The 16,513-nt window shown below is 39.9% G+C and overlaps 2 protein-coding genes across 2 annotated transcripts in view; both read left to right on the top strand.

The window, feature by feature from the left end:
* Positions 1-1,427, top strand: part of phf21b (PHD finger protein 21B) — a 45,683-nt gene extending 44,256 nt beyond the window's left edge. Inside the window, exon 14 of the mRNA XM_061914387.1 lies at positions 151-1,427. Coding sequence (XP_061770371.1) covers positions 151-363 — 213 coding nt within the window. The 3' untranslated portion in view covers positions 364-1,427. The remainder of the gene's footprint in view (positions 1-150) is intronic.
* Positions 1,428-10,498: 9,071 nt separating this feature from the next.
* The window catches only part of pthlha (parathyroid hormone-like hormone a), a 46,577-nt gene continuing 40,562 nt past the window's right edge, over positions 10,499-16,513 (top strand). The window contains exon 1 of the mRNA XM_061911928.1: positions 10,499-10,577. The gene's annotated coding sequence lies outside the window, so the exon portion shown is untranslated. The remainder of the gene's footprint in view (positions 10,578-16,513) is intronic.

Below are 16,513 nucleotides of genomic sequence, written 5' to 3'. Positions count from 1 at the left end.
TTTCTGCAACATCAAAGTATATATTGACGCTTGCATAGGTTTGGTGATAATGTTCCCCTTTAAGAAAGCAATAATGCACTGTGCCCAAGACAAATTTCCCCACAGGGGCAATAAATTTGAACCTTGAACCTTGAACCACTCTGCCCTCAGCGCTGCGTGGAGCTGCGAGACGGACTGGCGGCGCAGCAGCGAGACACGCAGGCGTCGCTGGAGCGCCTCAAAGCGCTCATCAAGCTCATCCAAGTCACCATGACGACCACCGCCACCGTCGCCGCCTCGCTTCTCTCGCCGTCCTGGATCAAAAGCGGGCCCTCGACCACACCCCTCCAGACCCAACGTGGCCAGGATGACGTCACCAACTAGCCCCTCCCCCACCCCCCTACAGCGCTTAATCTTTTTTTTTTTTTTTTCTCTCTGATGTGGAACAAAAGAAGCGAGAAGTATTTCTAAACACCTCCAGTGCTTACGAGATTTAATTTAAGTCTTTTTTTATTCATGTTGTTGGCCTTAACGTATTTCCTGTCCCACATGCTCGAGTCGCCCAGCCACGCCCCTTGTGGCGCGGCGTGCACGGGCACGTGCTATTGACTTTTGCCAAAAGAATTCAGGACACTGTTGTTTATTTTTTTTTTTGTTTTGTTTTTCTTCAGTATTAATAGAGCTAAAGAAGAAAGTATTTAAGAGAAAAAGTACTCTAATTAGCAATTTAGTATTTTCATTGATGCCTGAGATCATTGTACATACCTCTTCATCGTTTGCATCCTCATCATCAATGCGCTGCACACCGTGACTTTGAGCAGCTTTGGTCACTTGAAGCGTGTGTGAGCAGAACCTGGTGAGTTTGTGCATCTTTAGATCAAACATAAGAATCGCTCTTATATGCCAAAAAAAAAAAGTCCACAGGAAGTCGTCATATCAAGAAACATCAACACTGCCTCTTTTCTACACGCCACCAGGAGGCGCCACAATAACACGCAAGCGTGACGCGCGGGTCTTCCTGCTTACTGACGATCAAATGCCTTCATTTTGTCACGTGACCTCTGACTTGGCCACGCCCACACTCCACGCATAGCAGCGCTCCCTATAGCAAGTGTTCATGCCCTCCTAAGACATATCCACACTCACACACTTAACGTTCCCGCGTCCTGGTCGGGTGTGGAATCTTCTCCGGGAGAAACTGTGCAGCGATGAAACAGATCTATTTTACTAGAGCACATACCTTTGAACAAAGAACACTAAAAGTTGTTTTCTATTCTTTTACGGAGCAGCAAAAACAATACATGTGTCCGAGGCCACCAGGAGGCGCTGACGAGGCGAGCTCCAACTTTTAGTTGTGGTTGGTTTTGTCTTAAATATGCCAATGTAGTAGTTGACTTTTTTCTACCAACTTCTTACAAAAAGAATCATGAATAAACATTTCAACAACAGTTTTGACTCCCGTCAAACCACTGACACCTGCCGGACGCTGTGCGTATTGCAGCAAGTGTGTTTAAGCCTGTCTCTTTTGCTGCACTTTTGTACACTTAATTGCACACTCAAGTACCCGGATGTTGCGCTCAAAACGCCCGTAATAGTGGAAGGGGAGGGGCTAACTCGATTGGTTGCAATTCAGCATTTGTTAAACCGTATTTCCTTGAATTGCCGCCAGGGCGCCAATTAATTTAAAACCTATTCTCACTCCTGCGCTTACCAAAGGCATGTAGTAAAAGTAAGCATGCGCTAATTATTTTAAAACCTCTTCTCAATCCGGCACTTACCAAAGGCATGCAGTAAAAATTTGAGTGTGATGTAAGCTTGGACCTTAAAGGCCTACTGAAACCCACTACTACCGACCACACAGTCTGATAGTTTATATATCAATGATGAAATATTAACATTGCAACACATGCCAATACGGCCGGTTTAGTTGACTAAATTACAATTTTAAATTTCCTGCAGAGTTTCTTGTTGAAAACGTCGCGGAATGATGACGCGTGCGGGGGACATAGAGCAGAACCATCTGCGGCTAAAAGTCGTCTCTCTTCATCGCGCAATTAAGCGAACATGGTTCCCGACAACTTTTCAACCAGCAGATTTCGGTGAGAAAATTGTGGTAAAAAGTCGCCTCTTACCGGAGATCAGCTGAGCTTGCGCCGTCCACGCAGCTGCCGTCGACTTCCCTCAGACACGGGCCACACCCCTCCGACTATCAGGTACTATTTTATCTCACTAAAACACTAGCAACACAATAGACATATAAGGGATTTCCCAGAATTATCTGAGTAAATGTGTCTAAAAACATCCGAATCCGTCCCAATGCACTCACTTTTTTTTTTACTTTATATTTATTTTTTTTCTAGTCCTTCGCTATCAATATCCACAAATCTTTCATCCTCGCTTAAATTAATGGGGAAATTGTCGTTTTCGCGTTCCGAATAGCTCCCATTATAAACAATGTGAGGAGCCTCACACCGGTGACGTCATCGTCTGCTACTTCCGGTAAAGGCAAGGCTTTTTTATTAGCGATCAAAAGTTCGCAACTTTTGATCACTAATACATTTTGAAAATATTGCCATATTTTTGCTGAAATCCTTTCAGCAAAAATATGGCAATATCGCGAAATGATCAAGTATGACACATATTGATGTTTAAATAACACAATCTCATTTCAGTAGGCCTTTAAGCCCTACTGAATAGCTTTTAATCGTCTTCCCTTTATGCGATTTCAAATTTCTGGAATTGAAATCAGCCTCCTCCATTTTGAAAATGATGACAGGGGAAGTGTCACTCGTGACGTCACGAGTTTGACCAGGCGGTAATACTAAGCACGCGCTAATTATTTTGCGAAGCGGGTTTGACCCGGCAGTAATTCAAGGCAGGTGCATACTATATGCCCTGCGGCAATTCAAGGAAATACGGTACTTGCACACTGAAGTACCGGGATGTTGCACTCGAAATGCTCATTTTGGCGGAAGGGGAGGGATTAGCTCTATTGGTTGCAATTCAGCATTTGAAAGGAGAAGAGGGTAAACATATTTGTAATCTAATAATACTTACATACAGTGTAATAATTAAATAACTGACCTGTTGTCATGGTTACAGCTTGCAGTCGACTACATGAACAACCTAAAGGCCTACTGAAATGAGATGTTCTTATTTAATCGGGGATAGCAGGTCCATTCTATGTGTCATACTTGATCATTTCGTGATATTGCGATATTTTTGCTGAAAGGATTTAGTAGAGAACATCGACGATAAAGTTTGCAACTTTTGGTCGCTAATAAAAAAGCCTTGCCTTTACCGGAAGTAGCAGACGATGACGTCACCGGTGTGAGCGCTCTTCACATTGTTTATAAGGGGTGGCATGAGCCGCCGTGCCAGAAACCTGAGGGTTGCAGGTTCGTTTCCCACCTATTGACATCCAAATCGCTGCCGTTGTGTCCTTGGGCAGGACACTTCACCCTTTGCCCCGGGTGCCGCTCACACTGGTGAATGAATGATGAATGAATGATTGGTGGTGGTCGGAGGTGCCGTAGGTGCAAACTGGCAGCCACGCTCCCGTCAGTCTACCCCAGGGCAGCTGTGGCTACAGATGTAGCTTACCACCACCAGGTGTGAATGAATGATGGGTTCCCACTTCTCTGTGAGCGCTTTCAGTATATAACAATAGAAAAGCGTGATATAAATCTAATCCATTATTATTATTATTATTATTGGGACAACGTGGCGCAGTGGGGAGAGTGGCCGTGCGCAACCCGAGGGCCCCTGGTTCAATCCCCGCCTAGTACCAACCTCGTCACGACCATTGTGTCCTGAGCAAGACACTTCACCCTTGCTCCTGATGGGTGCTGGTTAGCACCTTGCATGGCAGCTCCCTCCATCAGTGTGTGAATGTGTGTGTGAATGGGTAAATGTGGAAGTAGTGTCAAAGCGATTTGAGTACCTTGAAGGTAGAAAAGCGCTATACAAGTACAACCCATTTATTTATCATTTATAATCATAGCCACCAGCAGCAAGAGTGATTCCGACTGAGAAAGCGATGATGAAAGATTCGTGGATGAGGATAGTGAGAGTGAAGCACTAAAAAAAAAAAAAAAAAAAAAAAAAAGTTGGAGCGATTCAGATGTTAGACACATTTACTAGGATAATTCTGGAAAATCCTTTATCTGCTTATTGTGTTACTGGTGTTTTAGTGAGATTATATAGTCATACCTGAAAGTCGGAGGGCTGCGGTGACCGCCAGTGTCTCTGAGGGAAGCCATATAGAGGAGCCAAGAAAGTCGCAGCGGCCTATTTGACAGCTGCTGCAGGAAGAACGACACAAGCTCTGCTCATGTCTCCGGTAAGAGCAGACTTATTACCACAATTTTCTCATCGAAACCTGCCGGTTGACATGTGGTAGAGAAACATGTTCGCTTGACTGCTCTGTTCCATATTATAGCTTCACAACAAACAAAGAAACACCGGCTGTGTTTTGGTTGCTACAGCCGGCTGCAATACACCGCTTTCCACCAACAGCATTCTTCTTTGACGTCTCCATTGTTAATTGAAAACATTGCAAAATATTCAGCAACACAGATGTCCAAAATACTGTGTAATTATGCGATTAAATCGGACGACTTTTAGCCGTGAGTGGTGCTGGGATGAAATGTCCACTCCAACCAATATCGTCACAAGCACGCGTCAAATTTAAAATTTAGAATTTAAAATTTGGGAAATTTAGTAAACTAAAAAGGCCGTATTGGCATGTGTTGCAATGTTAATATTTCATCATTGATATATAAACTATCAGACTGCGTGGTCGGTAGTAATGGGTTTCAGTAGGCCTTTAATAGCTGTCATAGTCGTGTACATCATGGGGTGGGATAGTGAATCGCGACCTTTGACCTTCGCTGTTCTCCATGAGCAACGGCGACGTCACGGCGGGAATTTCCCTAAGGAGGGAAAAATCTAAACGCCGAGTCAGCCACGAGCTCGACAGCGAGCGCCGACTCAGCACCATGGGCTGCCAGGTTTTGACTGGGATCAGAACCAGACCGCGGCTGGTAGAGGAACGGAACGAAACGCCTCGCAGGATGTGACGTTGTTGGATTCCCAGGATTAGCCCCGCCCCCTCGGATAAAAGAAGAGTATCTTGTTAGCAGGAATCTGATTACATGTGTGTCGACATGGAAGGGCTTGTTTCTTTCGACAATCCAATTGTTACCTCATCTTCAAGCGTCCGCCATGGCTCCTTGTCGTGTAAGACCGAGGCCCTGACGCTGGCCAGTTTGCCGCCGTTGGGAATCGCCCAATTCATGTGACCCACGCCATACGTGGTTTTTGATTGATTGATTGATACTTTTATTAGTAGATTGCACAGTTCAGTACAATTGACCACTAAATGGTAACACCCCAATACGTTTTTCAACTTGTTTAAAGGCCTACAGAAATGAGGTTTTCTTATTTAAACGGGGATAGCAGGTCCATTCTATGTGTCATACTTGATCATTTCGCGATATTGCCATATTTTTGCTGAAAAGATTTAGTAGAGAACATCCACGATAAAGTTTGCAACTTTTGGTCGCTAATAAAAAAGCCTTGCCTGTACCGGAAGTAGCAGGCGACGTGGGCGTGACGTCACCGGTTGTGGAACTACTCACATCCTCACATTGTTTACAATCATGGCCACCAGCAGCAAGAGCGATTCGGAGTGAGAAAACGACAAATTCCCCATTAATTTGAGCGAGGATGAAAGATTCGTGGATGAGGATAATGAGAGTGAAGGACTAGAAAAAATAAATCAATCAATCAATGTTTATTTATATAGCCCTAAATCACAAATGTCTCAAAGGACTGCACAAATCATTACGACTACGACATCCTAGGAAGAACCCACATAAGGGCAAGGAAAACTCACACCCAGTGGGCAAGGAGAACTCACACCCTGTGGGACGCCAGTGACAATGATAACTAAAAAAAAAAAAGGCGAGGGCTGTGAGAGCGATTCACATGTTATTAGACACATTTACTAGGATAATTCTGGAAAATCCCTTATCTGCATTAAATTAAATTAGATTAGATAGTACTTTATTTATTCCGTCAGAAGAGTTCCTTAAGGAAAATTAAAATTTTCAGCACAATCCCATTCAAGATCAGACAAACATTACAGGGAGACAGAACAGGATCGCTGACAGGTCTGCCGGCATCCAGCGCCCCTTACAAAAAAGATGACATACAGGTAAACAGGGGGGGGGGGGGGTGTATTACTAGTGTTTTAGTGAGATTATATAGTACCTGAAAGTCGGAAGGGTGTGTCCACGGGTGTGGTGACCGCCAGTGTCTCTGAGGGAAGCCACGCAGCTGCAGCAGCATGCAATAATAATAATAATAATAATAATGGATTAGATTTATATCGCGCTTTTCTATTGTTAGATACTCAAAGCGCTCACAGAGAAGTTGGAACCCATCATTCATTCACACCTGGTGGTGGTAAGCTACATCTGTAGCCACGGCTGCCCTGGGGTAGACTGACGGAAGCGTGGCTGCCAGTTTGCGTCTACGGCCCCTCATTCATCTTTCATTCACCAGTGTGAGCGGCATCGGAGGCAAGGGTGAAGTGTCCTGCCCAAGGACACAACGACAGCGATGTCTACAGTAAGAGCCGACTTATTACCACAATTTTCTCACCGAAACCTGCCGGTAGACATGTGGTCGGGAACCAAGTTCGCTTGACCGCTCTGATCCATGGTAAAGTTTCACCTTCGGGAATTTTAAACAAGGAAACACCGGCTGTGTTTTGGTTGCCAAAGACAGCCGCAACACACCGTTTCCCACCTACATCTTTTTTCTTTGACGTCTCCATTATTAATTGAACAAATTGCAAAAGATTCAGCAACACAGATGTCCAGAATACTGTGTAATTATGCGATTAAAGCAGACTACTTATAGCTTGGATCGGGCTGAAAAAAAATGTCTGCTACAACCCGGAACGTTTTCAACAGGATACCACGCGGGAAATTTAAATTTGCAATTTAGTAAACTAAACCGGCTGTATTAATCAATTCATAGTAATTGAAGTGGCAGTTTACTGATGATGTCGCTCTTATGTTATGATGACATAACACAATGGCAGGCGGTTGTCACACGGCCACTTCCCATGTGTCTGATGGACGACGTTCTGTGGAAAAGCCAAGGGGTGTTCTCTCCACGAGACATTTCCTTCACACAGCAGACCAAATATTTACTACTTTGCTGCAGATGACCTCTGACCCCACACATCTCTGAAAATAAACCTTGAAACACACACACATACAAAAAAAAGACACAAATAGTTTTGTCGTGTCCATTTTACAGTTTCCATGTACACCAGGGGTGTCAAACTCAAATACAGAGTGGGTCAACATTTTAAACGGAACAAAGGTTGAACAAATGAACCTTTTAATAGGGACCCAAACAAGTTTTGCATTAAATATTGAACAAGCAAGGCTTATATAACTTTAGTGACATGCAAAATCCAGTTTCAAATAATAATAATTAAAAAAATATCAATGGCATGTCAAATAGAATTTAAATAAAAATGTTGTGCCTTTTTTTCTATTTGCAATCTTCTGAGGTAAATATCAATTTTTTTCCACAGGCTGATAATACATTTGAAAATAAAATAACAATAATGAATGAACCAAACATTCAAGCTTTGAAGTAGCAAAAGAAAATGCATGAATAAAACGTTAATTATCGGTCAATTTGCTGGAAGTTTCCCGAAAGAGTTAGTGCTGCAAGGGGTTCTTGGTATTTGTTCTGTTGTGTTACGGTGCGGATGTTCACCCGAAATGTGTTTGTCATTCTTGTTTGGTGTGGGTTCACAGTGTGGCGCATATTTGTAACAGTGCTAAAGTTGTTTATACGGCCACCCTCAGTGTGACCTGTATGACTGATGACCAAGTATGCCTTGCGTTCACTTGTGCATGTGTGTGTGTGTGTGTAAAAGCCACAAATATTATTTGACACGCTGTTAGTATGGAGGAAAATCGGACTTGACGACAGGTTGTAGAGAACGCTAAAGGCAGTGCCTTAAATGCACGCCCCCAATATAGTTGTCCAGGTGGAAATCTGTAGAAATTCACCGGTGGGCCAGTTCTAATGCTAAATTGATATTGCCTCAAGGGCCAAATTAAATTACACGGCGGGCCAGATTTGGCCCGCGGGCCAGAGTTTGACACCCATGATGTACACTGTCAGTGTCTTATAAATCAAACGCTGTGCGCTTCCTAAACACTAGGGGGCGATGGCGGTCATTCCAGCGAGTTCAGGTGGAGCAGGGGTGTCCAAAGTGCGGCCCGGGGGCCATTTGCGGCCCGCAGCTTATCGTTTACCGGCCCGCCACACATTCTGCAAAAATTGAAAAATTGATAGTATTGCAAAAATAAAAAATAAAAACATTTTAAAAAAGTGGAATGAGGTGAAATCTAATGAGAAAAAGTGACAATGTTGACACAAAGCTGCCATGCAGGCAGTTTTTTTTTGCCTTTTGTATTTACTTTCTTTTTTTTCCCATTGCTAAAAAAAAATAGGACAAAAAAAATCCATGTTATAATGAATTATTACTTAAAAATGATCACTTTAAAATGTTTTATGTGGAAAAATTATTGCATATGTTGTGTGGTTGCCATATAAAAACATCAAAGTTTTGACAAAAGAGCAAATATAGTTCAAACTTAAAATCGACAGATTTATCGGGAGTTGATCTTAAAATTTTAGTGTTAAAAGTAAAAAAAAAAAAAAAAAACTAATAAAGATGCATCACTTTATGAGTAGGGAACCTTTTGGATCTCAAATATATTTAGTAGGATTTTTTTTTTAACTTTTCACTGTGATTACTCAAAAATATTAAATAATTAAAATCAATGGTGTCCTGCATTATTGATCTTCGAGGGCTTTTATTGCTAAATAAAGGAAGTCTCCTGAAGGAATCAATAAAGTACTATCTATCTATCTATCTATCTGTCTATCTATCTATCTATCTATCTATCTATCTATCTATCTATCTATCTATCTATCTATCTATCTATCTATCTATCTATCTATCCATCTATCTATCTATCTATCTATCTATCTATCTATCTATCTATTCATTCATCCACACACCCATCCATCCATCCATCTATCTATCTATCTATCTATCTATCTATCTATCTATCTATCTATCTATCTATCTATCTATCTATCTATCAGTGAATTCTCAGAGTTTGTTGCTGATCTAGTGACGCATGCCGATAATATAATTATAATGGGGGACTTTAATATCCATATGAATACCCCATCGGACCCACCGTGCGTGGCGCTCCAGACTATAATTGATAGCTGTGGCCTTACACAAATAATAAATGAACCGACGCATCCCAGCGGTAATACGATAGACCTAGTGCTTGTCAGAGGTATCACCGTTTCCAAAGTTACGATACTCCCGTATACTAAAGTAATGTCCGATCATTACCTTATAAAATTTGAAGTTCAGACTCATGTTCGGCAAGCTAATAATAATAATAACTGCTATAGCAGCCGCAACATTAACGCGGCCACAACGACGACTCTTGCTCGCCTATCTATTTATTTAAATACTGCATATTTATATTTTACTATACAAAACAAAGTTTTCTTTGACAGAAAAGGCATAAGACCTTATTTGTTTTACTTTATATCAACCTCAAGTTGATATAGGCATTAAATTAAATTTGAAAAAAATAATAATAATAATTTGACTAATTTTTAACATTTTAGTGGCTGAGACCTTCTATTCTCCCCAGGAAACCTAAGGATGAAAAAAAAATCCATATATTTTGTTATGGTTTGAAAATGAAAAATATCAAAATGTTCCCCGCATGCTTGAATTTTTCCGTGTGCGGCCCTCTGTGGAAAAAGTTTGGACACCCTTGAGGTAGAGGAAGGTATGCTACATGCTTTTCTTTCTTCTATATTTATATAGCGCTTTTCTCTAGTGACTCAAAGCGCTTTACATAGTGAAACCCAATATCTAAGTTACATTTAAACGAGTGTGGGTGGCACTGGGAGCAGGTGGGTAAAGTGTCTTGCCCAAGGACACAACGGCAGTGACTAGGATGGCGGAAGCGGGAATCGAACCTGCAACCCTCAAGTTGCTGGCACGGCCACTCTACCAACCGAGCTATACCGACATTGTTCTAATTGTTCCTGGTATTGGCAGGAGTGGTCCGGTCTATTATATAACACAACGTTCTATTTGTTTATGTCCTAATGTGCGTTTAAATGAGGTTTGGTTTCTATTTTTGTGGTTAAAAGGGCTGTTTGCAACATTTACACTTGTGCCTAGACTAGGGGTCGGCAACCCAAAATGTTGAAAGGGCCATGTTGAGGCAGGGATTTGTCTCTAACTTGTCAACGGGGATAGTGGGTGTGGCTACATGTGTGTGGGCGGAGTTTGTGTGTGTGGGAGGCGTGTCTGTGGGGCTGACTGATTGCTAAATGAATATCACCTGCGCCTGTCTGGAATTGTTTGGCTTGTTTGGAGAGAGTGGGAAGCTGGGTGCTGTTACTTCTGTTGACCGCGAAAGGAGCGCAAAGGAACCACAAACCATCTGAAGGTAATGTATTGTATTTTTACTCAAAGGGACAATAAATCACATTGTCCACACATTAAAGTCAGGACTTTGGGAAGACCATTCTAGAACCGAACTGAAACCCACTACTACCGACCACGCAGTCTGATAGTTTATACATCAATGATGAAATATTAACATTGCAACACATGCCAATACGGCCTTTTTAGTTTACTAAATTACAATTTTAAATTCCCCGGGAGTTTCGTCTTGGAAACGTCGTGTAATGATGACGTGTACGCAAGACGTCACGCGTTTTTAGGAAATACGCACACACACACAGCTAAAAGTCAACTGCTTTAACGGCATATCAATCAATCAATCAATCAATGTTTATTTATATAGCCCCAAATCACAAATGTCTCAAAGGACTGCACAAATCATTACGGCTACAACATCCTCGGAAGAACCCACAAAAGGGCAAGGAAAACTCACACCCAGTGGGCAGGGAGAATTCACATCCAGTGGGACGCCAGTGACAATGCTGACTATGAGAAACCTTGGAGAGGACCTCAGATGTGGGCAACCCCCCCCCCCCCCCCTCTAAGGGACCGAAAGCAATGGATGTCGAGCGGGTCTAACATGATACTGTGAAAGTTCAATCCATAGTGGCTCCAACACAGCCGCGAGAGTTCAGTTCAAGCGGATCCAAGACAGCAGCGAGAGTCCCGTCCACAGGAGACCATCTCAAGCGGAGGCGGATCAGCAGCGTAGAGATGTCCCCAACCGATACAGGCGAGCGGTCCATCCTGGGTCCCGACGAGCGGTCCATCCTGGGTCTCGACTCTGGACAGCCAGTACTTCATCCATGGTCATCGGACCGGACCCCCTCCACAAGGGAGGGGGGGACATAGGAGAAAGAAAAAAAGCGGCAGATCAACTGGTCTAAAAGGAGGTCTATTTAAAGGCTAGAGTATACAGATGAGTTTTAAGGTGAGACTTAAATGCTTCTACTGAGGCACCATCTCGAACTGTTACCGGGAGGGCATTCCAGAGTACTGGAGCCCGAACGGAAAACGCTCTATAGCCCACAGACTTTTTTTGGGCTCTAGGAATCACTAATAAGCCGGAGTCTTTTGAACGGAGATTTCTTGCCGGGACATATGGTACAATACAATCTGCAAGATAGGATGGAGCTTGACCGTGTAGTATTTTATACAGTATTTTGGAGATCTGTGTTGCTGAATATTTTGCAATTTGTTCAATTAATATTGGAGAAGTCACAGTAGAAAGATGGAGTTGGGAAGCTTTAGCCTTTAGCCACACAAACACACGGGGATTCCTTGTTTAAAATTCCTGTAGGTGAAAATTTACTATGGATCAGAGCACGGTCAAGCGAACATGAATCCAGACCAAATGTCAACCAACAGGTTTCGGTGAGAAAATTGTGGTTAAAAAGTCGCTTCCAACCGAAGAAAAGCTGAGCTTGGGCCGTCCATGAAGCTGCTGCCGACTTCCCTGAGACATTGGCGTCAAGACATCCGTGGACACACCCCTTCCGACTATCAGGTACTATTTAACTCACTAAAACACTAGCAACACAATAGAAAGATAAGGGATTTCCCATAATTATCCTGGTAAATGTGTTTGAAAACATCGGGATCCGTCCCAATGCAATCGCGTTTTTTTTTTTTTTTTTTTCTAGTCCGTCGCTATCAATATCCTCAAACACGAATCTTTCATCCTCTCTCAAATTAATGGGGAAATTGTCGTTTTCTCGGTCCGAGTAGCACTTTTTGTTGGAAGGTCCCATTACAATCAATGTGAATATGTGAGGAGCCCCCACACTTGTGACGTCATAGTCTGCGACTTCCGGTAGAGGCAGGGCTTTTCTCTTAACACCGAAAGTTGCGAACTTTATCGTGGATGTTCTCTACTAAATCCTTTCAGCAAAAATATGTCAATATCGCGAAATGATCAAGTATGACACATAGAATGTACCTGCTATCCCCGTTTAAATAAGGAAATCTCATTTCAGTAGGCCTTTAATTCTAGCTTGATTAGCCATTCTTTTATCACTTTTGATGTGTGTTTGGGGTCATTGTCCTGTTGGAACACCCAACTGCGCCCAAGACCCAACCTCTAGCTTGTCCTGAAGAATTTTGAGATAATCCTCCTTTTTCATTGTCCAATTTAAAGCGCCAGATCCATTGGCAGCAAAACAGGCCCACAGCATAATACTACCACCACCATGCTTGGCGGTAAGCATGGTTTTCCTGGGATTAAAGGCCTCACCTTTTCTCCTCCAAACATATCGCTGGGTATTTTTTTAGCCAAACCTGTCAATTTTTGTTACATCTGACCACAAAACTTTCCTCCAGAAGGTCTTGTATTTGTCCATGTGATGTCAGACAAAATGAGACAAATAAAAAGTGGCATAAAAACACGTCTTAGAAAGTCAGAGAAAGTTGTAAATGTCAGCAAGCTACCGTGAGTTCAAGGACCACCAAAATTAGTAGGACAAAACGGGGCTCACCAAATAGTCTCTAATCACTGAAACATGTTTAATATAAACCGTGTGATTGCTAACAATTAAGGGAGGTTTGTGTAATGTTTGTCCTCCTACAGAGAGCATATTAAAACAAAAAACGTATTTTTTTCCTCATCTTTTTCCATTTTCATACATTTTTAAAAAAGCTCCACAAAGCCACGAGGCCGACATTAAAGAGCCAAATGCAACCCCCGGCCTAGCCTGAGGGTGCTAACTTTCCAAATGTATATTACACAATATATCCCACCCTCCAAAACGTAATGGCGTGTCACTTAAACATGCTGTTTTTAGTTAATGTTAGCGATTTGAAAAGTTAGCTTTAACTGTCATCGAATGTTTAACAACTAGTTTGGTATTACGTAAAGTTGGAAATTTTGAAAAATGTAAACAATTTTGCAACAAATGCGTTTGGTTAAACCAGTTATGTCCAAAGTGCGGCCCAGCAGGGAATTTTTTAACGGCCCAACGGCACATTATAAAAATACGATAAAAAAAAATACAAACATAAACAGTGGTATAAAAGAGCAAACAGGTGAAATTTAATAAGACAATGTTGCAATTTTGACTCCAATAACACAACGCTGCCATGCAGGCTGTTTCTTTCTTAAAAAAAAAAAAAAGAATCAAAATGAATGTCATTATGAATTATTGAGCAATTCAAGGCTCCAATTACGTCACATTAAATATTCCACTTTGAGATATTTTTTGTGTAAAATGTTGCATATTTTGTGTTTGCCACACGTTTTTGTCTTAAAACAAACAAACAAACAAAAAACATAAACAACAATAAAACTTATAATTGACGGATATATCTGAAGTTGATCTCGAGATTGTGTTAAAAGTAAACAAAATAATTATAATTTATTTTTTAACACTTTAATGAACAGGAACCTTTTGAGTCCCCAATAATTTTAGTGTGAATTTTTTTTTCTAAGTGTCATTGCTCAAAGAATAATAATGAATTAAAATCAATGTTGTTATGACTTATTGACCTTTTTAAGCTACACTTATTATATAATCTCAAATATTCCACTTAAAAATGTTATTGGGTGAAAATATTGCATATTTTGTTTTTTCTCTATTTAAAAAAAAAAAAATATTTGACAAAAAGAGCATACAACTTTTTTTTTTTTTTTTAAATGTTATATTGAAAGATAGACCTAATGTTGCTCTAGAGCAGGGGTCACCAACCTTTTTGAAACCAAGAGCTACTTCTGGGGTACTGATTAATGCGAAGGGCTACCAGTTTGATACACACTTAAAAAAATTGCCAGAAATAGCCAATTTGCTCAATTTACCTTTAATAAATAAATCTTGATATATATATATATATAAAAAAATGGGTATTTCTGTCTGTCATTCCGTTGTACATTTTTTTTTCCTTACACGGAAGGTTTTTTGTAGAGAATAAATGATGAAAAAAACACTTAATTGAACAGTTTAAAAGAGGAGAAAACAGGAAAAAAAATGAAAAATAAATTTTGAAACCTAGTTTTTTAATTATTGTGCAGAAATATGGGGAAATACATATCATAGCAACATAATGCCTTTATTTCTTTCACAGAAAAGAGCAATTCGAATCATTTTTAAAGTAGAATATAGAGACCACACAAATCCACTCTTCATTAGGTCAGGATTACTAAAACTAAAAGACATTGTAGAATTGAATACACTATTAATGATGTTCAAAGCGAGAAATAAAGTTCTTCCGAAGGACATACAAAAGTTATTTGTGTTCACATCTGAAGATGAGAACCACAGAAGGCCGTATGACTTTAAACATCCAAGAGTGCGAACAAATTTGAAACAAATGTGCTTGTCTGTTGTTGGTGTGAAAGCATGGAATTCTCTAAACAAAGACTTAAAAAGCTGTAAGAATATATTTGTATTTAAAAAAAGTTATAAAAAGAGAAAACTGAAATTATATCAAACTGAGTTTTGATTTAGATTGGACGTGTCATTGTGAAAGTGCTTAAAGGAAAATGGAAAAGTATGTTTGGGTGATGGTGGAGGGAACAGTTATAATTCATCTAAAATACTGTAATTTGTGTTTAAAAAAGGGGCAGATAAATATAAGAATATAATTCTTCCATCTGCTCCTTTCTGATCATGGAAATGTATAAGAAAGAATATCAAAAAAAACAATGAAAGTGTCAATTGTACGTGGCTTGTAAATATGCATTTTCATGAAAGGAATAAAAATAAATGATGATGATGATCTTCAATTTCGACTCTATAAAATTCAAAATTCTACCCAAAAAAAGAAGAGAAAAACTAGCAAATTCGAATATTTTAAAAAAAAATTTACAAAATAATTTATGGGACATCATTAGTAATTTTTCCTGATTAATATTAATTTTAGAATTTTGATGATATGTTTTAAATAGGTTTAAATCCAATCTGCATTTTGTTAGAATATATAACAAATTGGACCATGCTATATGTCTAACAAAGACAAATCATTATTTCTTCTAGATTTTCCAGAACAAATTTTCTTAAAGGAATTCAAAAGACTTTGAAATAAGATTTAAATTTGATTCTACTGATTTTTTAGATTTTCCAGAATTTTTTTATTTTATTTTAATCATAATAAGTTTGAAGAAATATTTCACAAATATTCTTCGTCAAAAAACTAGAAGCTAAAATGAAGAATTAAATTAAAATGTATTTATTATTCTTTATAATAAAAAAAATAAAGTTACTTGAACATTGATTTAAATTGTCAGTAAAGAAGAGGAAGGAATTTAAAAGGTAAAAAGGTATATGTGTTTAAAAATCCTTAAAATCATTTTTAAGGTTGTATTTTGTCTCTAAAATTGTCTTTCTGAAAGTTATAAGAAGCAAAGTAAAAAAATAAATGAATTTATTGAAACATCCATCCATCCATTTCCTACCGCTTATTCCCTTTCGGGGTCGCGGTGGGCGCTGGCGCCTATCTCAGCTACAACAAATGAGACAAAGTCTTTAAAATATTTTCTTGGATTTTCAAATTCTATTTGAGTTTTGTCTCTCTTAGAATAAAAATTTTCAGGCAAAGCGAGACCAGCTTGTTAGTAAATAAATCAAATTTAAAAAATTGAGGCAGTTCACTGGTAAGTGCTGCTATTTGAGCTATTTTTAGAACAGGCCAGCGGGCGACTCATCTGGTCCTTACGGGCGACCTAGTGCCTGCGGGCACTTGATTGGTGACCCCTGATGTAGAAATTTAAGCCTATGATAATAATAATACTGAATAAGGACACATTTTTTTATATATTTTTGACCAAAACCCTGTGGAGGCCTAAATGTATATTTTTATACATATATTGTATTGGTTTTTAAAATAAAAATATATCACAATGGCCCCAACTTGCTTTGATTTTTCAGTGTGCGGCTCTCAGTGGAAAAAGTTTGGACACCCCTGGGTTAAACCATTAATGTTTTTTCTTAT

The sequence above is a fragment of the Nerophis ophidion genome, linkage group LG10 (assembly GCF_033978795.1).
Source record: "Nerophis ophidion isolate RoL-2023_Sa linkage group LG10, RoL_Noph_v1.0, whole genome shotgun sequence".
Classification (NCBI taxonomy): domain Eukaryota; kingdom Metazoa; phylum Chordata; class Actinopteri; order Syngnathiformes; family Syngnathidae; genus Nerophis; species Nerophis ophidion.
This window is presented reverse-complemented; position numbering and strand designations above follow the sequence as displayed.